Here is a 25,880-nt window from a genome sequence, read left to right on the forward strand (position 1 = left end):
TAACTGTGCAAATTGACCACGATACATTGGAGCTGCCCTGAAAACAAGGCTTTTACATTTAAAAATGCAGTAAGCAGTATATAGTAGCAGAGCAGCCAAGAATGTCTCAGCTTAATAAATATGAGTTGACTAGGAAGATCTTTCAGACTGTAGCACAGAATTGATGAATTCTAATAAAAACTTGTTTGCCTGTCAGGACAACCATCACATAATGAATTTTGCAGATGTTTCCCATGCGAGGGTACTTTGGCAGTGGAGACCTTCTTTATCCACTGGAACCAGGGCCTTTAGGTATGCCTAAATACAACAAGGGTGAAGGTATCCTGATAGTGCTTCTCTAAAGCAATGATGGTTCCTTAAAGTACTGCAGATGACCATGGAAACCAGTATAAACTCCATCTTACCACACTATACTTATTCAAAAGCAGACCTGCTCATGCACTCAAGGCTGAAGAGCCTCAGATTTGCAACTGGGATGTTTTCAGTGTAGTCCACCTTGAGGATATCTGTCCCAACAGGTGCTAGACATATTGTAAGATGCTAGAAAGCCTAACACTAGGAGGAGTTTACTCAATTAATTGGAAAATTCCCTCTTTAGTGTTCCATTAGGCTAGTAGAACCATCTGACTATCTTCCCCTATTTTAAGGTATATGGCAGAACCATTTGGTAAAGGATCATCATATGTCCCTGCTGATTCCATTTTTTATCTGTTTAAGGTTGCCTACTTGCAGATCTTTTATCTTCTTAACATAAGCAGTCAGGATCTTCACAATCTCATCAGGTTCATCTCATTTCCTTCATTCAGACATTGTTAGTAAAATACTTACTGTACCCATTTTTGAACTGGTTAGTTCAGCTGCTTTGAAGTTCTTCTTCTGTAAGACTCTTTGTTTTAGTTGCCATCATGTCCAGGAGAAAAATCTCCAAGCTGCCAGTCCTTAAATGGAAATAACCTTATGCAGTTTTCACAAAGGGAGTAATTAATCATTTTACAAGCAAAGTGGTCTGAAAGCTGTCCTTGAACCAAAACATCCAGCTAACTGCTGTTTTTACCCAAATCCCTAGAACAGAGGGGATATAATTTTGCATGCAATGGTCATGCATATGCAACTAAGGTATAATGTGTATGGACTTCCAAGATGGCTGCATATTCAGTAACAGCTTAATTCTAGCTCTCCCAGTGTAAAAACAGAAATTTAGCAGAGAAAGCCAGTGGACCTAAAGTTTTAGGTAAATTTCAGTAACTAGCTAGTAAGTGCACTGTCTGGATGTCAGGGAAAAAGAAATGCAGAGGACCTGAAAGAAAATCAGCTACAAAAGTTGATGAAAAACACTGACTGGGAAAAGTACTGTAGCTGTTCAGCAAAAAGCAGTGCAAGCTCCAGACATGACTTCCAGTAACCTAGAAGAAAGTATAAGGCAACTGCACACAGACCTGATTAAAATAAATGAAACACTGCTGGAGTATATCAACTCAAACAGTACAAGGCTGGAAAAAAATGGAAGAAGCTTTAAACAGATATTCAGATAAGGTGATAAAACTGCAAGGCTCAGAGGTCAAAATGAAGAAAAGGCTGGGTGAATATGAGACTGCAGAAGAGTTTTTTTAAATAGAATTACAGGACAGAGGACATAGGGAAAACCTGAGATTTTCTGCTGTACCAGAGAAGCTGGAAGGAACAGACTATTAATTTTATGAAAGCACAAGTAAACAACTGGACTGGTATTCCACAAAAAGAATTGTTAATTGAAATGGCACATTATGTGTATGCTCCAATCCTGGCTGTGAGAAAGCAACCTATACCTTTAATAAAGATGCAATCTTACCAGCAGAAGTTGTTGATTCTGACGACTGTGGCAGAAGGACAAAGTACTAAAAGTGGGAGACAGCAGAGTATTTGTGGAGAATGACTACTCATTGTACACCAGGTAGAAGAGGAGTAAATGTATTCCATTATTCAGGGAATGTTGAGAAACAGGTGTGAGATTAAAACTGGTATACCCAGCTATCTTCAAAATATTTTTCCCTGGAGGATTAAAATCATTTTTGATTAAGTGCATAGTAAGGAAGAAATACAAAAGTTTGTTCAATAAAAATGTGAGCTGTGAAACAGGAAGATATTCTGTTCTGGTAATAAATACCTTAGAGGGAGGCTGTGCCAGTGAAACATTCTCCAGTGTTACAAAAGAAAATGTTTGAGAGAAGGAAAAAAAACACAAGAGTTGACTAGAAGAATTGAAAGTATGTTGGAAATGAAGCAAAGAGAATATTTGGGAAATGGAGATAAAGAGGAATATAACAAGAAAATCTGGAAATATTGGGCTATATTGGACTTGCTAAACTTGTAGAGGACTTTAAAGCATATGCCCTACTTCATGTCATTAATGTTTACAGAATAAAATCAGTAACTTGAAAATTTACAAATGTGGGTTTACAAAGCAATAATTATATTTGTGAAACATGACAAAACAAAAAAAATCTGGAAATAATTAGATCATTTTTGGACTTAGATAAATTGGTAGGGGAGTCTACAGCATATCCCCTATTTCATGTCATTAATGTTAAGAAAAATACCCAGGTGACGGGAAGAGAAGTAAGAAAGTTAAGTTAAGTAAAACAATTTTTAATGGTACTATTTTAATGGTGTATGCTTTTCTTTGCATGCTATAAAGTAAAGATCTGATGATGTTATTTTCATTCATTTCTCAACAAATGGGTTCAGATATGACCACTGGATCCAACTCAGTCATTTTCTGCAGTTTCTAGGATACAAATCTTGAGCTTCTCTCTTACCATAATGCCCCTAACCATTATTACCTCAGATCTCATTCGCCACTCTTCAAGATGGTCAGGATTGCAACTTCTCTAGCTCCTTTGAGGTTGAGTGTAATCTTTTGATCTTTTTCTAAAATACTTTTATATATCTTTTTATTCCTTTTTCTATTTACATATTCCCTTCTTACCCTTTTTATCAATACGAAACCCTTTTGGTAATTCTTTATTTATACCATCATTGCTAGTCTGTTCTTCATCTCTTGATATCTGTGGGTATATATTTTCTTAACTAACATTGTTGGTGGTTTCTTTTTCTCCTCTTCTCTACCTTAAAAAACAAAAAAAGTTCCTTTTTCATCCTTTACACACATTTTTCCAGTATGGCTGACAAACATACTGGATTTAAGAAATGCACTTCCTGTGGGCATAAGAGCTCCAATTGAGATGACCACAGGGAGTGTATTTACCATTAAGGCCCAGTGCATTTAGACACCCCTTGTGTTATGTGTGCATCTTTCAATGCGAAGGCTATCAACGATCACAGGAACAAACTTTTAAAAGGTCTCTTTGCTTCAGCTCCTTCCACAGGCACTTCTTCAGGGGCTCAAACCCCCTCTTAGAAACCCAAGGAGACCAGGGAGCACCATAAGCACTCTCCTACCTGTACTCCTCCACAGTCATCTTCCTCAGAGCCTCCTAAAAAGGCTTAGAAAATTTCAGATAAGAAGCCTTTGGATCCCAAACAGTCTATGGCTCCATCCCCTTGGCTCCGTGTTGCCAGGTTCTACCCAGAACAGGCGTCTGAGGCTAAGATCCCCTTTCTTACAAGAGACTCTGAAAAAGCCCTCCAAGCCTCCCTGCACTTCCTCTTCTGGAGGCTTTCTGAAGTGGAGGTGGATAGGTTGAGGAAATTCCTCAGAACACAGATCCAGCTGGGAATTTTGGCAGCTCTGTCAGCCACCAGATCCTTGAGCTATTAACCTGCATTTTTTATTTATTTTTTTATTTATTTATTTAACATTTGTTGACCAGGAAAGTCCAACTAGGTTCCACAGATCCTGTTTTCAGCGGAGGCCCGGGGAGAAAATGCTCCAGAAGCATGTCTTTTTTAGAATTTCTGCCCATCATTACTCCATCTCTAATCCGATCATCTATTTCAGAGCCTATGGATCTGAAAGCTTCAGAAATTAATACATTGGATCTGAAAGCTCTTCCAGCTTTGACTCTGACTACTTCCCTGACCCAATCATCTCGACTTTTCTGGAGCATGATGGTTCTTGGAGCCGAAGCATCAACATCAGATCTGAGGAGTTGACTTTGACTTAGAAGTTTTCAGAACAGTCACGTCCTCTCAAAGCCTCTGTACTTGATAGCTTGACTGACTCCTCCCTTGGATCAGGGATCGGGGAGACTCTGGGATTGTCTACTCCAACAGTCTCAGCTCCAGAGGGATTGCCCTTGGTCTCTTCTGGTCCCTCTACCTTCGATGTGGTAGAGAGTCTTCTCTCAGCAGAGTGTAGTGTCAACTCTCCCATCTTCGGATCTATAACCTGTTTCTTCTCTGGTTCCTGTGTTTGAGCCTATACATTCTACACCTCTGGAACAGCCATGCCAGAACAGCTTCCAAACAGCTCTATCTGTGGAGCTCCCTGTCTCTTCTGATACCTCCCTGGAATATCCCACTGAGTAGGTTCCTTGTATGGGTATGTGCAAGTGGAGGCAGCTGGATTCCCCATCAGAATCTCTCACAGAAGACATTGACTTTGATGAGGGGGAGAGGTCCCCTAGATCTCCACAGGAAGATCTCATTTGGAGACATTTAGATCCTTCACCAGAAAGTTGGTTGGTCTGCCCAAATCCATTCCCAGGAGGAATTTGTGTTTTTGGAGCTTTAGACTGTGGCCCATCTGCATCTTGGATTACCCTTTTGTGGATGAACTTATAGATCTTATCTCCCATAGGGTGTGGAAGGAATCAGACTCTATGGAACCTATTCCCAAGTGCCTGGATAAAATTCTAAGTGCCCTGGCAGACAACATCGGATGAAAGGGATTCCTGTAGATGCCATGGTTATTATGGTGGCAGCCACAAAGGAGGAGCTTGCATAACAGAGCTCCACTGTCCATCCCTCTAACAGGGAGGCTAGGGCTTTGGACAGATTTGGATGCAGGTTTATGCATCAGAGACTTTGAAATTGCAATCGCTGAACTACCTGACATTTCAGCAGATTACAGAGGGACTTAATAAAGGAACTCAAACTCTGTCCCAAGACCATCCAGAGGAACAGAATTGTTTTCCTTGGGAGAGGCCACCCTATTGTCCATTTCAAACGCATCCATGAGGTTAATCTTGCATACCGCAAAAGGTACCTAGAGGGTGGCCAGTTCAGGTATAGCCATAAGGAGGCATGCCTGGATGTGATTGTGGAATTTTGTGGAACCCTTCAAGGTGTCATTCATCAGTGCTTCCTTTGATGAATTGTCCTTGTTTGAGCCAATAGTGAGAGATACTCTTTCCCATAGTGAACAGGAGAGAAAGACCTTGCCTGCCATTGGAATTTGCTTTTCTACCTCACAGAGGCCATTTTCTAGAAACCTGCATGGTGGTAAGAAAATGTGGTTTAAGAAGTCTCAAGGTCTTTTCCAGGAGTCACATGGAGACTTTTCCCCCAGAGGCAGAAGGGGAAATATTTATAATGGTAGACATCATCTACTTGGTAGAGGGGGTCTGCACAATCAAGGATCTCAAGATTATTTTTCAGACTGGTCCTCCCAGCATTTGCCCAGCTCTCCCCCTCTGGAGACAGTCAGGGGGTGCTCATCATTGTACCAAGACACCCGGCTAGCCATCGCAAAAAACTTTTGAGTGCAAAGGATCATATCCAGATGATATTTCATTCCCTTTTTACAAATTTCAGTAAAACCAAAGAAAATTCTACCAGATGTTCCACCCAGTCAGAGGGAGCTAGCAGCTCAAGAAATTGCAAAGTTGCTAGACAGAAAGAGTCATTCAGAAGGTCCCACCAGACCAAATATGATCCAGAATTTACTCAAGGTTCTTTTTAGTGACAAAAAGGACAGGGGACCTGACACCACTTTTGGATCCAAGTTATCTAAAGTTCATAAAGAACTCCAAATTTTGGATGGTCACAGTCCACTCCATTCTGCCCCTTCCGAAGAATGACTGGATGTGCTCAATCGATCTTCAAGATGCATACTATCACATCAAAATGAACAGGCACTCTCAAAGATAGCTGTACTTTTGTCCGGGAGCCAATAATTACCAGGCCATAGCCCTGCCCTTTGGTCTCACCACAGCCCCTAGTGTGTTCACCGAATGCATGGCAGTGGTAACAACTCACCTGAGACTGCTTGGATTCAGAGTGTTTCCTTATTTAGACTACTGGCTTCCTACTGCACCAACCACTCATCTATTGAAAAAAAAAAAGATTATTTACTTCACCTGGCACCCTAGCTTAGAATCACCATCAATGTGCACAAATCTCATCTTCAACCATTTCAAGTTAACAGACTTCATTGGAGCTCGATTGGACATGGTCACTTGTCCAGATTTTCTCCATCAGAATAGAATTCTTACATTCAGGACACATGTCAAACAAGTTCTTTCTATTCCAGTGCCCACCGGCATGATTGGTAAGCATTAGGGTCAATGGCTGCCCCTATAACTGATTCCCCCCATCGCTTACACACAAGAATTCACAAATGGACTCTAGCAGTGCAGTTGTCCTTTTATTGCTATCCCTTGAGTCATCCCATAAAATTGTCTTGAGTGTACAGAAATTCTGTTCTTTGGTGGGCCCACTCTGAGGAGATCAAGCTATGTCACCCATTTATCCTTCCTCTCCCCAGTGCCACATTGACAACAGACACCTCCTAATTAGGGTGGTGAAGGCTTTACTTGGGACGGACTGTTCAAGGCATATGGTCAATACAAGAGACCAATATGCATATCAGTTTCCTGGAGATGAGAGCAATGCTTGTAGCATTGCAGGCCTTTCAGAGGTTTTTCCCAATGGACAACATGTCAGTAGTCTGGTACATAAAGAAACAGGGGGAAACCAGATCTTATCCCCTTTGTTGAGAAGCAGTGAGGGTGTGGCAATGGGTGATCTCTTTCAACTGCTTTCTAGTAGCAAACCACATACTGGAGAAGTCCAACATTCTAGCAGACAGACTCAGCAGGACCATCCTCATACCTCACGAATGGTCTCTCAAACAATCAGTAGCAAACATGATCTTCCACAAGTGGAGTCAACCTTGCTACAACCTATTTGCATTCCTCTTGAACAGCAAATGCAGCAGTTTCTTTCCCTTATCCCTCCTCAGGGACATCCCTGAGAGATTCTCTAGTCCACGTTTGGCTCTCTGGTCTCCTTCCTTGCCTCTTATCCCCATATTTCTTTAGAAAGCACTTTGGTTGAAGAGTAGAGTGATCTTATTGCTCCCTTCTGGCCTCAACATGTATGGTTTCCTTTCCTTTGGTGTCACTATGTCCCCCTTGGATGCTGGAACCCAGTCCAGACCTCCCGTCTTACCCATCAGGACAAAGTCACCCAGATACTAGAGGCCGCAAGTTCACCACATGGTTTCTCTAATTCCAGCCATGGCTAGATATTCTAGGCTTTCCTCCCCAATTCAAAAAATCCTAGTCTGTTCCCATAAAGCCTCTGCTAGAAAAGTTTACAAGAGCAGATGAAGATTTACTATTTGGGTCCATCAGAAATAATTGGATCCCTTCACTGCTCTAATTCCAACAGTTCTAGACTTCTTTGCTTCAATATTCCAGGACAGAGCAAGTTTTTACACTACTAAAATTCAAATTGGAGCCATCTCGAGCTGTCATATAGGGAATAATGCTTCTCCTTTAGCATCAGCCAAATTGTGCAAAGCATTCCTTGGGGGTAATTGTTTTACTTAGACCTCTAATAAAGGTCCCCACTCCACCTTAGGACCTCACCATGGTGTTACAAACCTTAATACCCCTTTTGAACAATTAGCTAAGGTGGATCTCAAATTTCTTTTTTGGAAAACTGTTTTTGGTAGCTATAACTTCTGCAAGACAAGTATCAGAACTCCAAGCTCTGTCTTCCAAACCACCATATTTGATTTTCCACAAATCCCTCATCAGAAGTCACCTCTGAAACCATAATCAACCAGGTCATCAGTCTGCCAGTTTTCTTTCCTAAATTTTAAAATAAAGGCGAATACACTATTCTTCTTCTTGATGTACATAGGCAATTACATGTTTACCTGGACAGACCCAAGGCATTCATAAAGTCTGAACAACTATTTGTTTCCTTTTCTAATTTAAGAATGGGAAGACCAGTTTCAAAAACTACCCTGTTAAATGGATAACAGATTGCATTTCCTAATATTTATTCCTTGAAAGTATTGTCTTACCTAACCAACTGAAGGCACATTCAAACAGGTCAATGTCTACTTCTGCAGCCTTTTGGGCAAGAGCCTCGATTGATATTTGTGCATCTGCCACCTGGTCTACTACTTATACCTTTATTGTGCATTACAAATTGGACATCATTTCCAGAAATAGAGCTGTCTGTTTTTGTGGTTCTCTGGGACATCCTTCAATGAAAGCCACCCAAGGTTACTGTAGCTGGAGACTCTGTCCCATTCATTGAGGAATGAATGAAAATGGCATCATATAAAGAAGTTTACTCACCATAATGTTCCATCTAGTTTTTCCATTTTTGTTCTTCCTAAACTCCCTTCCCACCTTCCCCCTGCCCTTAACTCTGGGAGAGACCTAAAGGAGGAATGATTAGGAACCATAGTTCCTGTTTGAGCTCCAGATCTTTCATCTATCACTTTCCTGTCATAGTATGATTATCATAATATATCAACATAATATATATCATAGCAGCAAAGTCGATCTGAGGTATTGTAATATGAGGAGCATTATGGGTAAGACAAGAGCTTGAGCTTTGGATCATAGAATCTGTATAAAGTGGCCAAGTTGGGTCAGATCCGAATCCATTCATTGAGGAAGAATGAAAATGGACAACACACAGATGGAACACAATGGTGAATACATAACTTTTTTCTTCAGTTATTTTTAAAGATGATAGGAATACAAATGCAAGGAGGTGCTCTTTCTTTTTCTTTCTCCCTTCTCATTGCATTTTAAGAAATGTAGGCACTACAGTGAAAAATAAAATAGGATAAAAGAGCATAACAAAAGAAATTTGTGTCATTCTTTCATAGAGGAATGACAGGGTTAAGGCCATTAGCATAATTTAGTAACACGTTTAAAGAGAACGCAAGTAAATTAAAAAGAATATTGAATATAAGAATTTTTTTCTAGTAAACAAATGTATACTTGGCAGTTTTGTGTCTGATTCTCATGTCTCTAGGAGACAAATAGAGAAATAAAATTATTTTATGAAAACATTCAAGTGCTTTCCCAGCTGAAAGAGCTATAAAGTAAAACAAAGCCAGACAGCACTTAGATGCACAGGCTGTACCATGCATCTTATCATGGATAACCTGTCTTTTAGGTTATCTCAAGCCTGTGTGTGTGTGTGGTTGTCAGTGTGGAACATTTGTTCTTTTCAGGAGGGTAAAACTTCAATATTTGAAGATGTACAAAGTTTTTGTGTTATTAAATTAATAGATTTTATAGGGTATTGGAGGGATGTTTGTATTTTTGTTTGAGGGCTTTCAATAAAACAAAACATTTTGTAAGATGTGACATAGGCTCAAATGGAGATGACAAGAAACAGTATAAAAGATTAATCTACCACACACACTATGTGCATCTAACACAAAAGCTGGAACTTGATTTAACAAAAAAGCTGTTGTACATGATAGGTGAAATAACATTTCAGGAATATGATGCTTTCTGCAATGTCTTTAAATGTCAATGGTATTGCAGATAAATACAAAAAAGAAGAGGAAAGAATGGTGAACTATATTAAAAATAGAGTGCAAATAGCTATGCAACAGGAGACACACTTGGAAAGAACTGAACATGTGAATTTAATAAAGAAACATTTTCAGGATGGTTATTCAGCAGAAAACCTGGAACAAAGGAAGAGAGGAGTAGTTATATTAATTGCAAGAGGAACTCCAATAGTGATAGAAGAGGATAAAATGATAATGGTAGATTTGTAGTACTAAGGGGTTACTGACAAGGGAGGAAGATTATACTGGCATGTATTTATATTCCACTGAAAACTGCTCTAATGGAGCTTAAGTAAATTCTGGTAGAAATAACCAGCTTTCAACAAGGAATATTACTTTTAGGTGGGGAATGGAATTTGATTTGCAACAGTGAAGGTGTGTCTGAGGGCCCAGAAGAGAAATATAACAAGAGGGTAGATTGTTGAAGAAGTTTATGAAAATTGGCATGGAAGATGTTAATTCAATACTAGGAGTTAGGAGTGAATTTACATATTTTTCCCCAAGATGCAAAGACTGGGCAAGGCTAGACAGAATTTACATTTCACAGGAACATGTGCATTTAATTGAAGGTCTTGATATGCACCCAATAACTGTTTCAGATCATGCTCCAATAATAACTAAAATAGAAACACAGGGTAATGAAATAAAAATGAGACACTAGCACTTTCCCACCTATCTGTTGAAGAGAGGAATGTAAAGACTGGGTAGTGGAAATTACTCAGGCGCTATTAGAGAAGATAGAAATTTCTTCTAAAAATGAAGTTAGGGAGTGGGATAACATTAAAGTGGGGTTTAAAAATAGGGTGGAAATAAAAGAAAGGGAGATATGGTTAAGAAGTAACAAGAATTATTTAGAGGGACTAACAAATGTTCAAGTATTGCAAAATAAGAGGAACTCCACAGAACAAGAGGAGCAACTACAGAATGCTAAACACAAAGTAAGAGATTGCCTCTATATGTATGAGTTTAGAAAGTTAGCTGTTAAGCAACTGTTTTTGATAACTCTAGAGCATAAAAACTTTTAGCACAATGATTCAGGCAACAGAAATTAGAAAGGGATTTTGACAAGCTTAGGGAGCCTATAACAGGAAAGATAAGGGATCCTGTAGCCACATTGGACATAGGTTTATAGGTTAGTACTAGGCTAACTGCCCTTGTGTGCCATTGTAAGCCTAGCCAATTATCCCTTGTGAGACTCAAACCCTGCACCTTGTGTTTGTAAGGCAAACACCTTAACCATTAGGCCACCCTCCCAACTATTTCAGAAATTCTATGAAAGTCTGTATAAAGCAGATAAATATGGAAATCAAGAAAAGGTACAAATGGAAACATTTATGGAATAATTAAATATGCCAAGGTTACTGGTAATAAATAAATAGAAGTAGATGGGGTGCAATTACTTCCAGTTAGGACAGGAGGAGATGAGATAAAAATGGTGATGTATAACCAATGTACAGAAAAGTCCTCAGGAATAGATGGTATTCTTGTGGAAGTTTGGGAGCTAGGAGGGAAAAAACTGAAAGATCTGGAAGATTTTTTAACAGTATTTTAAGAGTAGGAGAAGCATAAGCATCTTGGAAGAAAGTGGTGGTAGCTTTTATAACTAAAGAGGTTAAAGATCCATCAGATCCAGCTTCATACAGGCCCATTTCAATATTAAACCGTGATTATAAAGTGTTTGTCTATAATGGGTAAAAGAAAGGCAAAAGTGATACCAAAATAGATAGGTATAGGTCAATGTGATTTTGTGGAGGGGAGGCAAATGTTTGACAACATTAACAGAATATTGATGATCCAGAGGGAAGCAGAATGTAAGAACATACTATTGCTGTTGGTGGGCCATGATGCAGAGAAAACATTTAACAGAGTAAGCTGGGAGTTTATGAGCAGAGCAGTGGAAGCATTGCATTCCCTGATAAAATGATGAGGCTGATTAGTAGGATATATGAGGAATCAAAGGTGAAAATTTAAGTTTATGGGGTCCTCTCTGATAATTTATGCTTGAAAAGAGGAACCAGACAGGGGTGTCCTCTCCTTTTTGTTATTTGCATTATAGTTAGAACCATTGGCAAAGAAAATAAGGGACTTAGAAATTCAAGGATATGATTGGATATGATTGGTACGGTAGTCAAGGAATGCTGACTATTTGCAGATATTTTATACCTGATAAAACTAGAACTGGACATTACTGTTGTGGAACATTTTGACACAGATTAAAATTTTGGGGGGGATACAAAAATTAATGAAGCTAAAACAAAAGGCAGTTCAGTAAGCTATGTACCCACACACAAATTGGTACAGTAATATCTAGATTTATGGGGACATGATAAAATGAAGTATTTAGGAGTATGGATTAAAAAATTATTCTAGTGCGGCAGCTAAGGATATGTGGGAAGAGACTAAACAAAGGACGATACAAAAGCTGAGAACATGGAAGATTTGTTATATGGATATCGATAGTAAGATGCAAGCAGCTAAAATGTTGTTAGTCCCTATAGTCTTATACATGGGTTGGGAATATTTATATCAACCAGAGGAGAAATTGTGTACAGCAATTAATAAAGAGCTGAATGATTTTATCTGGGAGTGGAAGATGGCAAGAGTCAGGTGGCATAAGCAGATTCTTCCAAGAGAACAAGGCAGATTGAGATTATCCAATTTGAAGAGGTATTTCAGAGCAACACAGTTAAGGCACCCTATGCATAGCACAAGCAGAAAACTATAATTCAAAGTGGAAAGGGCTGGTGATGAAATGGGGGGAAGCTCAAGAAACAAGGAGAACCACATTTTGGATGCAGACCTTTAAGGAGAATTACAATAGTCATATAGAATATTGTACACAAAGTAACAGGAAGTATTCTAAAAACTAAGCCAGCATGGGAATGGAGAAAAAAGATTCTACCGATAGGGATGACTGCAGTTAGGGATGCAGGGAATAGTCAAGAGGGGCTGGAATTTTTTAGAGAAAACTGACAAAGGGAACTAAGGTATTGGGAACAGATAACTACAGAAGTAAAGGTAATAGAATGGGAAGACACCATGAATTTATTTGGACTGCAGGTTAAAGATTGCCTTCCCCTATCAAGGACTGATATCAGAATATATGCAAAGAGAAAGAAATAAGGGTAAATGAAAGCAACACTGGCAGAGTTTTTAGTAGACTCTAGAACAGAAGTTGCCATTAAGAAAGAAATAATTAGTAGATGGTCTAAAATATTGCATGATAACTATACGAATCAATCGGAAGAGGTTAGAAAAGATTGGGAAGAGACTGGATAAGCAATTCCCAGAGAAACATTGTGGGGATATGTGTATGTCTCCCTAAATATGCAACAAAGTCTAGATGGTTTAGGATCTTTGCTTGGAAATGTTTACATAGGTACTTGTATACCACAAGTAGATTCCAAATAATTTTTCCTCTGGTAGACAGCAAATGTTGGCAGTATGATGGGGACGTAAGAGAACTGGGATCATATTTTTTGGGAGTGTAATGAGTTGGCAGACTTTAAAGATTCCCTGAAGACTGCTTTATCAGAAATGAAGACCACAGATGAAGAATCCACTTAAAACACCAGTTTATTGTACCTCTAGCGCTTCAGCAACCGCCTTCAAGGAGTATAAAACATCACATAAGACAGTTTATATACCCTAATACATCTAACAATTTCACAATTAGCCTAAACCAATTAATCAATAAACATTAAAAAATACTTCATACTGCTTTCTCATCAGATAAGAAGCCTCCAGTTACATTCCACATTCAGACCCTGAGGAAATAGTGTCATATTTCAAAATGAAAATACTTTCTTTATATAACAACTTCTTTTTATACAAATCATCAGAAAATACACCCTTTATAATATGTTCTAAGATAGTGGCTTGTAGCCCATTTGGATTGGAATTGTGAACCAGCATAAAATATTTAGCAACAGGGCTATCTTCTTTATTATTTATAATATTCCTGACATGCTCCTGCAGTCTAGTTTTAAACTTCCTTTTACTTTCTCCTATATATACAAGGTTACAAGGACATTTCAATGCATAAATAATACCTTCAGTGTTACAGCTATATATATTTTTAGCCTCAAATACATGGCCATTTATATACTTAAAAGTTGGAACAATATAATGACAAACATTGCAATGACCACAGAGTGAAGTTCCTAGTCTCTGCATGGTCCTATACTTCAGTGTCTCAGTGGGATATTTAAATTTATTGTGTACCAAGATATCTTAAATTTCTACCTCTACGAAATGAAATGCCTAAAGACCTAGACAATAATTTTTTTAGGTCCATTGATCTAAACAAAAAATTCCAGTAGTGTTTAACAATATCTATTCAAACATCACTGAAAACACTAGATGTAGAGACAAAATAAACTAATCTTTTCTCTTGATTTCCAACATCTAACTTATACCCCTTACTAACATACATATAAGTACTAACTTTATGTTGTTCATTAATAACCTTATCTATAGCTGTTTGAATACTAGCTTCACTATAGCCCCTCAATCTAAACATCTCACTAGTCACACTAATTTCTTTAAAGAAGTCTGTGTCAATATTACATAGCCATTCCTCATAGGGCAAAAAGACCAAAATATGAACTGGATGACAGCTAGTCCCAATCAAATACTGCTTACTATCAGCAAATTTTCTATGCACAGATGTACGTAAAGTATTGCTGTCCTCCAAAATCAGATGTATGTCTAAAAAAGTTATATCTTTGCCCACCTGTATGCCATCAAAGGAAAGTCCAAATCTATTATGTTGCATAGCTTCTATAAACTGACCAACATAAGATATCCCACCTTTACAAATAAAAACAAGATCTATAAAATGAAAATAACCAACTACATAATTTTTAAAAAATATAAGAAAGTATTTTCATTTTGAAATATGACACTTATTTCCTCAGGGTCTGAATGTGGAATGTTACTGGAGGCTTCTTATCTGATGAGAAGGCAGTATTAAGTATTTTTTAATGTTTATTGATTAATTGGTTTAGGCTAATTGTTTAATTGTTAGATGTATTAGGGTATATAAACTGTGTTAGTTATGTGATGTTTTATACTCCTTGAAGGCAGTTGCCAAAGTGCTAGAGGTACAACAAATTGGTGTTTTAAGTAGATTCTTCATCTGTGGTCTTCAGTGTTATCTTTCCTTTTGGTTCGTGCAGTGCTTTATCAGAAATGCTGGGTGAGAAAATTGGTGTAACTAAAGGAATGATTTTTTGAGCTAAGGTACAGAATTGGACATAGTAAGGTCTTACTGATTGTAATTATCACTAGAAAATGAAAACTAAAGTCTAAACCAACTTTATTAGAAGTAGTGAATATAATAACAGAGCTAAAACAACTGTAATTGGTATCTTTAAAAAGGGCAGAAACAAATTACATAGCGAAAAATGGGAATTGTGGGAACAATACATGTAGATGAGGATTGAGGTTTAAAAGAAAGCAGGATTTGAATAAACAATGTAATGTTTGACTGACAGTGACTGGATAAATTATAAGTGATGTATAATGTCTGCGACTGCAATTGTCAGCATGGTTTGTAATGCATAATGTTTGCAACTGAAATTGTCAGTATGGTTTGTTTTCATTTATATAAATGTAAGATTGCCTAAGCCATATGTGACAATTTAATAAAGATGTTTCTTGATTAAAAAAAGTATAATACACACACACCATATTTTACCTTGCCAACATTGCTTTTTTCTCCTTTGTACTCATGCCTAGCAACTGTCCAGATTTTTGCCAATTATTTTTGGTATGTTCTTCATAAAAGTTGTGGCTTTCTGACAAATCATTAAGGACTGAAGTCACTAAATAATGGATGATGTTTGTGTTTCCTTCACAAAAAGCATGCTGCAGATGATCACTTTCTTGGAAGAAAGAGAGACCTGTTATGTGTATGTAAGGTAAATGGAGTATACTATAGTTTCTTTACAGTACTAAAATATAGCAAAGAGAAAGGCTGACTATTTGTAATTATTACCTGTAAGCTAGTTATAAGTTTACTTTGTAAATCCCTTTTTTGCTTCTTGGAACAACAAGCCTGTCATTTATTGACTTTAAATAGATTTTTAGTTATTAAATTTGTTAACACAGAATTGTCAGTTATATTCTAGTTTATTTGGACAAGTTCTGAGCACAGACTAATTTTATAAGTAATATTTATGTATAAATAGTTAGCAGGTGTTCTGATAATGAGAATAAACTGTTACAGTTGGTAAAGACATTAACACATATATTACATTCTTAACTATACATAGACACTCCTAATTCCAGCACATGAATATTGTAACCTGACATAATAGTATTGCCAAAGCTTCTATTGGTTTTTAAATCTTGTGTCTGAATGGTGGCCTTTTAAAATTCTTGTCATACAATAGTTACACTCCCCATTAATAAAACAGTAGTCATGAATCAGTAAAATCTTTCATGATATAGGTAAAAGGAAGTAATCTTATTGCAAAGAATGAATTACATACAATTACTTAACACATGAGCAAACAGTTTTTTTGCGCTGTACAGAATTCAGATTTGTAGGTACTAAAGTCTAATTTGTATTTTTTGGCTACATAATGTGTTATGTACACAGTATAAATAGAACCATTCTTTTTGCAGTATTATAACCAGGTACCCGCACTTGATTATTTTATTAGTAGTTATACTGGTTTGCTAATATGTTAACATTTATATAAAGTGTTAGATATGGTTGTAAAGATGCGTTAGTTATATATCTTACAAAGTGATTTTTATATTCTATATAGTAACATGAATAAGAAGCTAAAATTGTTTATTTAGAGTAGATATTTCTCAGACACCGATTAGATGTTGCTACTGAACAGAGGGTTAATTTGAGTGACCATATGTCGCTCGAATTAGGAGTATTATACTCCAGAGGGGTTAAGGGTAGATATGAAGTTATTTTAAGTTATAATAGTTTACTATTAGCTTTCTTGGCATTTTCCACAATTCTTAAAAGAGTAATTTTCAAAAATCTACTTTTTTAGATGTTTCTACAATGCTTTAAAAATAATGTATCTCCAAGTATTCCTTTTATTTACATTAATCTATGGTTTAGGTCAAATATTTCTCTTTCAATACCACACTACTGAATGACTTCATTAAAGAGTATTTAAATTAATATTAATGGATTAAATAATAAGAGGGGAAGTTTCTTTAAATATCTCAAACTGCATAAAGTTCAATTAATATTTTTACAAGAAACCCATATGAAAACAGAGGATGTACTTAGATTAGATACCAAATCATATTCAGTGTTAGCTAGCTCAGAACTTTCTCAAAACAAAAGAGGGAGTAGCTATCTTATGAGACAACTCATTACCTAAACCAAAAATTATTAATTCATATAAAGATAATAAAGGAATGTTTTGTCTAATTACTATTCAGTTTAATAACAAAATATACACCTTAGTAAATCTATACTGGATTTCAGGAATAGGCACTGATATGGTAAAACAACATTTTGATCATATAGTACAACTTTCTAAGGGACATATAATATTAGCTGGTGATTTTAATTGCATTTTAGACAATAAAGAGTCAACATCACATAATAAAAGAAGTACAGTTTCTGCCAAACTGTTGAAAGATTTTTTGGAAACTTATTTCTTGAAAGATATACATACCTTTGCCAATTCTGATTCCTTAGCTTATACTTGTTTTTTCAAATAGACATAATACACATTCAAAGATAGAGTTTTGTTTTCTAATGATTTAGTAGATTATTTAATTAATATTAAGGTGATTACATGCCCATTATCTGATCACAATTCAATAATTTTTGAATTTTTTTGTTACCCCAATCCGTAATGTTTGAATAAGTAGAATACCTGCCTATATAACTAAATTGAAATATTTTAAAGCTTTTATAACATCAGAAATCCAGAATTTTATTGAACAAAACAATATGAATAATATTTCTGAGATCTTTGTATGGGATGCCTTAAAAGCCTACCTCTATGGCAGAATTATAAATTGGTGTAACAAAAAAAGGAAGAGTTGGAATGAGCAGTTAATAGAAATACAAGATAAGATAGAGTCTTTGAAATTTATTCAAGACAAAGATACTAATAAATATGATCTTAAAAAAGAAAAAAACTCCTTGAATACTAAGTATATGGAAATTTTGAATCATAAAACTGATTTTATAAAAATATAAAGTCTTAAAATTCTCCACCAATCCTAGATCTCTGACTTTATTGGCTAATAAAACTAAAAGAATTAACACATTCAATCATATAAATGAAATCTCCCCTAAAAAGAAAAATACAGTCTCAGGTATACAGAATATCTTAACTGAATTTAGAGAATTTTTTTACAAACATTAACCAACAACCTAAGGTAATAGATTCTAACCAAGAAATCAAATCTTTAACAAATAGACAAAAAAAAAGATTTAGTGAACAAGTTACTATTATTGACAGACCCATCTCCTTCAAAGATGTCCAATCCCAGATTACTAAATTAAAACCAAATAAAGCACAGGGAAATGACGATATCATCCCAGAGGTTTATAAATTATTACCAGCTGATGCCTTAAAACTGCTTCATAAAGTTTACAATATTTCCCAAAATGACCATCTGTTACCTTCCTCATGGAAATATAGTTTTCTCTCCCCAATCCTCAAAACTGATAAAGACCCTGTTAAATGTTCATCTTATAGGCCTATTTCCTTATTAAACATTGATTACAAAATGTTTGTCAGTTTATGCAGACAGACTTAAACATTTTTTGCCCACATTAGTCGTTGACGATCAAACAGGATTTATAGTAAACAGAAAGTCTTATGACAATATCAAAAGAATACTGTCCTTAACGGAATCAGTTAAATACTTAAAAAAAAACAGCTTAAATCAGTCTTGACAAAGTGTGCTTTTGATTCAGTTAATTGGGACTATTTATTTTTACTTTTTGAGGAACTAAACTTCTCTAATAGTTTCATGAATCTAATTACAATCTAATTACAGTTTATATCAAGGTAGCCAAGCATACATTAAAATAGGTACAAATATATCCCAAAATATACTAATAATCAAAGGAAAAAAGCAAGGGTGTCATATATCTCCTTTACTATTTACATTGATTATGGAACCCTGGGCTAATTTGATAAGATATGATGAAAACATTGAAGGTTATAGCTAGAGTTATAATGATGTTTCCAAATTACAAATGTTTGTGGATGACATACTCATTACTGTAGGTGGTAATGATGCATCTATTCACTCTTTTTAACTATGCTGAATATTTTCAAAAAACGTCAGGTTTAACCTTTAATAACAACAAAACTAAAATCTTGACAATTGTTTATACAAATCTAGAATTTCTAGATGTCTATAAAAATACCAAGCAGAGTCTAATGAACTACTTTATCTAGGCATCGTAATTGCTAACATAACAGATATCTTTCAAATCAATTGCAATAAAAGGTAATTGGCAATAGGAAATCTCATTAAAAATGGAATAAAATCCAATTGTTTATGGATGAAAAACATTTAATTATCCAAAATTATTCTGTTACTTCAAATTCTTTATATTATCCAATCAATCTCTTTACCCCCTCCTAGTTTACTAATTAAGAAATGTCATTCTATGATGCATACATTTTTATGGTTCTCTATAAGACCTAGAATAGCCTTATCACATGAAAAATTGGGAAAATGGGGGGGGGGTATAGCTTTGTCTAATTTGGAAATCTACTCAATTTCTGCAATGGCTAAATTTATTTATATTCTTATAGATATTAAATACACTGGTAAATGGAAGAACATTCTAGAAATATTAATGAGTGATGCAATAAAGTATAAAACACAAATTAATGTTGTTTAATAACTCCTTTATCTGGATCTTAGATTATTTTTCCACTTATTCTTCTCAGAATTTTAGAACAAATTATATAATTCTTCTTTTGAGATCATTTAGAAACAAAAGTTCAACTTGTATAAAGATTAGCTATTTCTCCTATTTTCTATAGCCTACATGCAAGGTGCTATATTTTCTTCAGATTTTATGAAAGTGTATTCTTTTCAACAAAAAAATAAATTTTTGTCACAAATGATATTTAATGTTGTTGTATTTCGGCTTTTCTCGGTTAGGGGTTGCCACAGTGGAAGTCCGGTCTGCTAATGATTGGCAGTAGATTTTAACGGGGCCGAGTTGCCAGCTCGATGCCCAACCTTCAACGAAGGCATGCCCATTCACGCATGTCTTTCGGAATGCCACTCGACCCACGGGGAGGACATGCAGACTCCACACAGAAGGCACTCCCTGCACACTAGCTGAGAATCAAACGGGAGAACCTCTTGCTGTGAGGCAACAACGATATCTAATAATGACCTGTAATCCTTTAACTTACTGAAGAATGAACATGATTTTGACAAGCTCCTGGTTGGATCTACATGAAAGTAGAAATTATGTATCTAATAAACTTGACTCTGACTTTATCAACTAAAAGTTCACTTCCTAAACTAATTCAGTATATGGTGCTGTCTGTAAATCACCAACTAAAAACATTTTATCTCACTTATATAAGGCAATTAAACTAGATCTAGAAAATATATCAGATTATTGGAATTATTTCTCCTTAATTAATAATCATCCCCCAACAGAGAAAGATAAATCACATATATTGCAAGCTGCTGGTGTAACCACTTCTTCACTAAGATGGAACATTTTCACATGGAGATATTTGCATAGATCTTTTATAACTCCACTTTAAGCAAATTTAATAAGAAAAATGTGAACTGCTGGAGGTGTAATGATGTAGTTAATGCTGATTGGGCCCATATGGTATTTGATTGTACAGAATTAAATAATTTCTGGTAAGGCATTTTACTTTTTACAAGCAATTTTCACAGATAATTTTTTTACTCTCAAAATCTCCAGTTTTAACACTCCTGTTCCTAACTATTACAGAAACTAATCAGCCTCTGCTCTGGTGCATTTTATATCAGTAGTCAGGAAAATGGTTACAAGAAACTGGAAGTCTAAATCTTCACCCTCAGTAAATGAATTCAATAATCTTTTTGAAGTATGTAATTTAGAGATATTGACCAAAAGAGCAAGATCCTGTAGGAATATTATTGTAAATAATATGAAGAAGAAAGTTTATGATTTGTTAGATTAATAATTTAATAGTAATGTATCAATATTTATAAGAATTTTTAAGTTGCTAATATGTATTTGTGGAAATTGTCATTGTATATAGTTTAAATGTGTTTGTTTTTTCTTCACTGACATTAGTAAGCATATTCAAAATTGTACATAACTCAAGACGTTTGTTTTATCTATTTTAATTCAATAAAGCTGTTTAAAAAAAGAAAAAGCATGCTGATTGCAAATCCTGTCATCTTTCTATGTTTACAAGAGCAATTTTTAAAATCTGTCCCAATTTGAAGACTTTTTTCCCCTTGTATTTTTGACTTTGTTCAAATTTCTTGTGCAAAAAGGTTGTGAGGTATGTTTGTACTAGAAAAACAGGAAAACCAGTGTCAAAACAAACCCTGTCCGAGTTGCTTGCTACCTATAGCACACTTTACTATACCACTGTGGTAAAGTGTTGAAGGGTCAGATAAGGGTACTTTGCATTAGGTCAGCCACTGGTATGGAAACCTTGTTCATATTTCAGCTTATAACATCTGCTGAGACATCAACTTGGAGAACTGTGAATACTTTCTCTAAGTTGGATTGCTGTTTAAATTTCTCTTGATATTGATATTCCTACTTTTGCTAGCTTAACTTTCACTATGCAGGTCATTTCTCTTACAAAAGAACTAAGGAGGGAAGAGCATCCACATATTGTCAGCAATCTGGTGGACAATGAAAATCAAAGCTATTAATGATATATGTAATTGTGCTCTAAAATGAACAAGAAATATACCAGAGTGCTGCCTGGCAATGGAAGTTCACACATTTTGAGTTACATTGTTGAATATCTGTGTTTTGGTTGAATATTCTGCAATAAAGTATTTAATTGTTTTTTTCTCAGGCTACTATTACATAGATCCTAATCAGGGCTGTCCCCTGGATTCCCTGTTAGTGTACTGCAACTTTACAGCAGGGGGAGAGACTTGCATCTTCCCATCGCAAGATCAAGTAAGTAATATATTTATGTCATCAGTATTTCATATAATCAGATTTGTTTACTGATATAACTTAAATTGTATATTTGAAGCAGCACAACACTAACATATCCATGATCCTTCTTCATTTAATGTTTTTGATTCTTTCACAGGTGACTTTATAAAATGAAATAAAGTCATAGTCAGGAGTGCAACAGTACAACTTGTACTGCACAAACACATTTGATATATGCTAATCTTCTGTTGAGAGTCATAGTTGTGCACATTCTCAGAAGGAATATATTTAATTTAGTGTGAATCTGCATGTGCTAGTATGTAGTGGAAGTACCTAGAACACCACAACAGGCAAGTCACTCACATATACAGATAGCAAACTTTCACTTGCACCTGCCTACCCACCCACCCACATGTAGCATAGTCACTCACAAAGATACACACACATAACATACACGCACATAGACAGAAGTGTATATCTAGTATTTCCACAGTCTGTATCCATGAACTCCTCATTCATATCACTCAGAGATCACATCAGGCAGTGTTCATCCACCACATACAGACACACAAACATCCATGAACTTACAATAAGCATTCATGCATATACAATCATTTATTTATATTTGTTGACCGGGAGTGCCCGGGGAGAAAAGCTCCACAGTTAAAATAAACAGACAGTAGTTACATTGGATTACATAGCGATTAACAATTTACATAGCAATTACTTGCAACATATTTACAGATGAAGAACATAGTACATCAGTAGGCAACTAGAATCTTTATCTGTGAAGTACATAACAGACATTAACAAATGTTACAATAAGAAGTTCCTGCTGTATAATAAGTACTATGCTTATGAGCATCTGAGCTTGCTATAATCAAAGTAGTTAGTGGAGTGGAAAGAAAGGTAGTGGTTGGATGGGGTGAGTGATATTAGAGTGGGAGTTGCAAGGGCATAGCTAGCATGTTTTTGTGTGCGCTTTTAGTAAAGTTTTGAAGTGGGTGCATGATGGTATGGAGGTAATTGTGGGTGGGAGGGAGTTCCATAATTTGGCTATGGTGCAAGAGAATAGTGCTTCACCAGCAGAGTTATTGGCTTTAGTGATCTGCAAGTGATTTTTGTTGCTGGATTTTAGTGGTCTGATGGTGCGATAGGGTTGGAGTAGATTCTGGAGGGATGAGACTTTCAGTGGATGGTTTATTAGTTTGTGGGCGAGTGAGAGTTGATACCATTGAAGGAGGTGAGGGAGTTCAAGCCAGCCCAATTCAGCAAGTGAGAGACAGTGGTGACTACGGTAGGATGCCCCTGTGGTGAATTTTGCGCTTTTGTTGTAGCAGGTCTCTAGCTTGTTTAGATTGCATTGCCTTAGGTTGGTATATATTGGAGAGGCATAAAGTAGGGTGGAGATAAGGTGGGAATTTTGCTATTGAAATCTTTGCTGCTTTGGTGAGAAGTTGGTTATTTCTGTATAATGCTCCTAGTTTTTTGTGGACTTTTTTATGGTCATGGATATGTGAATGTCAAATTTTAGTTTATTGTCTATTTCCACTCCTAACAATTTGGTATGTTCTGTTGGGTATATAGCGGTGTTGTCTTTTGCTGTGATGTTAAAGTGAGTTGTTTTGAGTATGTTTGGTGGGTTGGAAGATGAGTAGTTTAGTTTCGTTTGGGTTGAGTATTAATTGGGCATTAGATAACCAAGTTTCAACAGAGGAAAATGCTTCCTGTGTGACTTTTTGCAGTTTGGGTAGGGACTGGGCTGAGCAGATGATGGTTGAGTCATCTGCGTATTGTATGAGTGTGCCATATTTTGTTGACAGAGGCTAAATTATTGGTGAAAACAGAGAAGAGTAGGGTTCCAAGGATGGATCCTTGGGGAACCCCTATGGAGACAGGTAGTTGGGGTGATATGTCATTCTGCCATACAACAGATTGTTGGCGGTCAGACAGGTAACTGTGAAACCCGTTGGTGACTGATTGTGAGAAGGATAGGTTATTGAGGACAGAGATAAGTTGTTTGTGTGGGACCATGTCAAATGCTTTAGATAGGTCTAGGAAAGTAGCAGAGGAGAGATAGCTATTGTTTTTATGCTGAAGGATAGTGTTAGTAAAGGAAAGTAAGGCAGTAGTGGTACTATGGTTTGTTTGGAAACCATGTTGAGTATTGGAAAGGAGGTTGTTAGTAAGGATAAATAAGGTTAGTTAGTAATCATAGAACCCATTTACATGCTGGTATGCATGCTCGTGGGCACGCACACACACACACACACACACACACACACAGCATTCCATTACTAACCCAGATCAACCGTCTGAGTAAGGTATATCTGCTTCTCTTCATATTGCGTATATTCCCTCCTGGTGAACTCCATAGGTGTATACAGCTAAATTAGTGCATACATATATGCATTTTGTGTAAATTTCAGACGGTTCTTAGAAAAAAACAACAGTTATATTTCTAATGAATGAACATAATTACAAGAAAGGGATATACAGTAAAGTATTTGCATCAACAATTATAAGTCTGTACAGTTGTTCCAGCTGTAAAATCTTGCATAAGTAAATGGATTTATACTGCTGAAGGGAAACATAATTGTAAAGAAATTTGGTGTTCTTACATTTCAGTAAAGAAAAGTTTGCAAAGAGTTCAAGATATAGTGAAGTAAGTTATAAAATTGTGCAGGAAGAGAGATTTTAGTATTGCATGGGTTTGTAAAAAGTTCAAGAGCTATAAAGTTACAAAATTATGTAGCAGGGGAGGGAGGATAGTCTATAGGAGGATAGTGATGATATCATATGACAGAGCATGGTTTAGGATTGGTTCTAATTTAGACTGTGTTCCAAATTGGTTCATCTAGAAGGTTTATAATTTGGGAATAGAGGAGATGCATGAGAGGGGTAAAGTGGTGAATGGGGGCAGTTAGAAAAAGAGCAAGATGAGAATTGCTGTTTAAGAAGGTGTGGTGAAGAGGGCTGTAGTGATTCAGGTGCAGGATGGGGAAGTTGTTAGGGGTGTAATTCAAGTAGAGGAGGACAAAAATGTAGTGATAAGCAATAAGTATGCACTTTCACTGGAGGTCCCAACCTGGTGAGGAATGACCAGGACTGGGTAATGTATTTGAGTTGGATTTCATCGCTTGGGAGTTTGTTAATCATTTTTTACTTGTTTAAGGATGATGTTCCAGAGTTTGGACATGTAATAGGAGTATAGCGAGTCCCCCTATGAATTATTTGCTGTAGTAGCACTTAGAAGTTTATCAGCAGAACAGAGTTCCCTTGTGGGGGTGTAGGGCAGTAGTGTGCTTTTTAATGCAGTGCATTGTTCAGTAAAATATATCAGTTTGTTTGCTACAACTGTCTAAGAGTATGTTATGTAGCTAAGCTCTAGCCAGTTTAATTGCTTTAAGGCTTGGCAGTGTTGGTAGCAAATGTAGTTACTTTGCTGTAACAGAGGGTTAGTTTGGATTTTAGTGTAGAGCTTAGGTTTGTAAGGATAGGTGAGGTAAGAGGGCTGGTATTTCTTGCTTGGTCTGTAAGGTACTGTTTTGCCCTGTGAAGGGAGTCAAGTTTCTGGTGGGACTTTTTAATTGTTTAAATAATATGTTGAGCAAATTTAAGATGGTTATTTATTATAATGTTCAGTAATTTAGTCTGTGGTGCTACCTCAATTTTATTATTATTTGTAGATGTAACCAAGAAAGTTTGTTTATAATGGGGATCATATTTTGGGACAAAGAGCATCAGTTTTGTTTTTTTGGGATTAAGGAATAGGTTTGAATTTTTCAGCCAGATTTTGATTGAGGAGAAAGAAATTTGGGTGGTTTCTTACAGTCTGGATATTGTGGGGGCTGTACATATTAAAGTCAAATAATCTGCGTATTGTACTATATTTGCTTGGGGTATGGCAGGGTGAAGCTTGTTTATAAAAATATTAAAAGCGGTCCTAGTCTAGACCTCTGTGGGATGCCTGTAGTAACTAGGAGAGGTCCTGTGTTGCCGTTTGAATGCTTGTTGCCTTTCAGATACATTGCTAAGGAACCACTTAAGGGA

At 36.2% G+C, this 25,880-nt stretch overlaps 1 protein-coding gene across 1 annotated transcript in view; it reads left to right on the forward strand.

The window, feature by feature from the left end:
• LOC122790887 (collagen alpha-2(I) chain-like) overlaps positions 1-25,880 on the forward strand; it is a 239,489-nt gene that overhangs the window by 116,451 nt on the left and 97,158 nt on the right. The window contains exon 4 of the mRNA XM_044058558.1: positions 21,739-21,845. Coding sequence (XP_043914493.1) covers positions 21,739-21,845 — 107 coding nt within the window. The remainder of the gene's footprint in view (positions 1-21,738; positions 21,846-25,880) is intronic.

The sequence above is a fragment of the Protopterus annectens genome, chromosome 16.part0 (assembly GCF_019279795.1).
Source record: "Protopterus annectens isolate FY-2018-M chromosome 16.part0, PAN1.0, whole genome shotgun sequence".
NCBI lineage: Eukaryota > Metazoa > Chordata > Ceratodontiformes > Protopteridae > Protopterus > Protopterus annectens.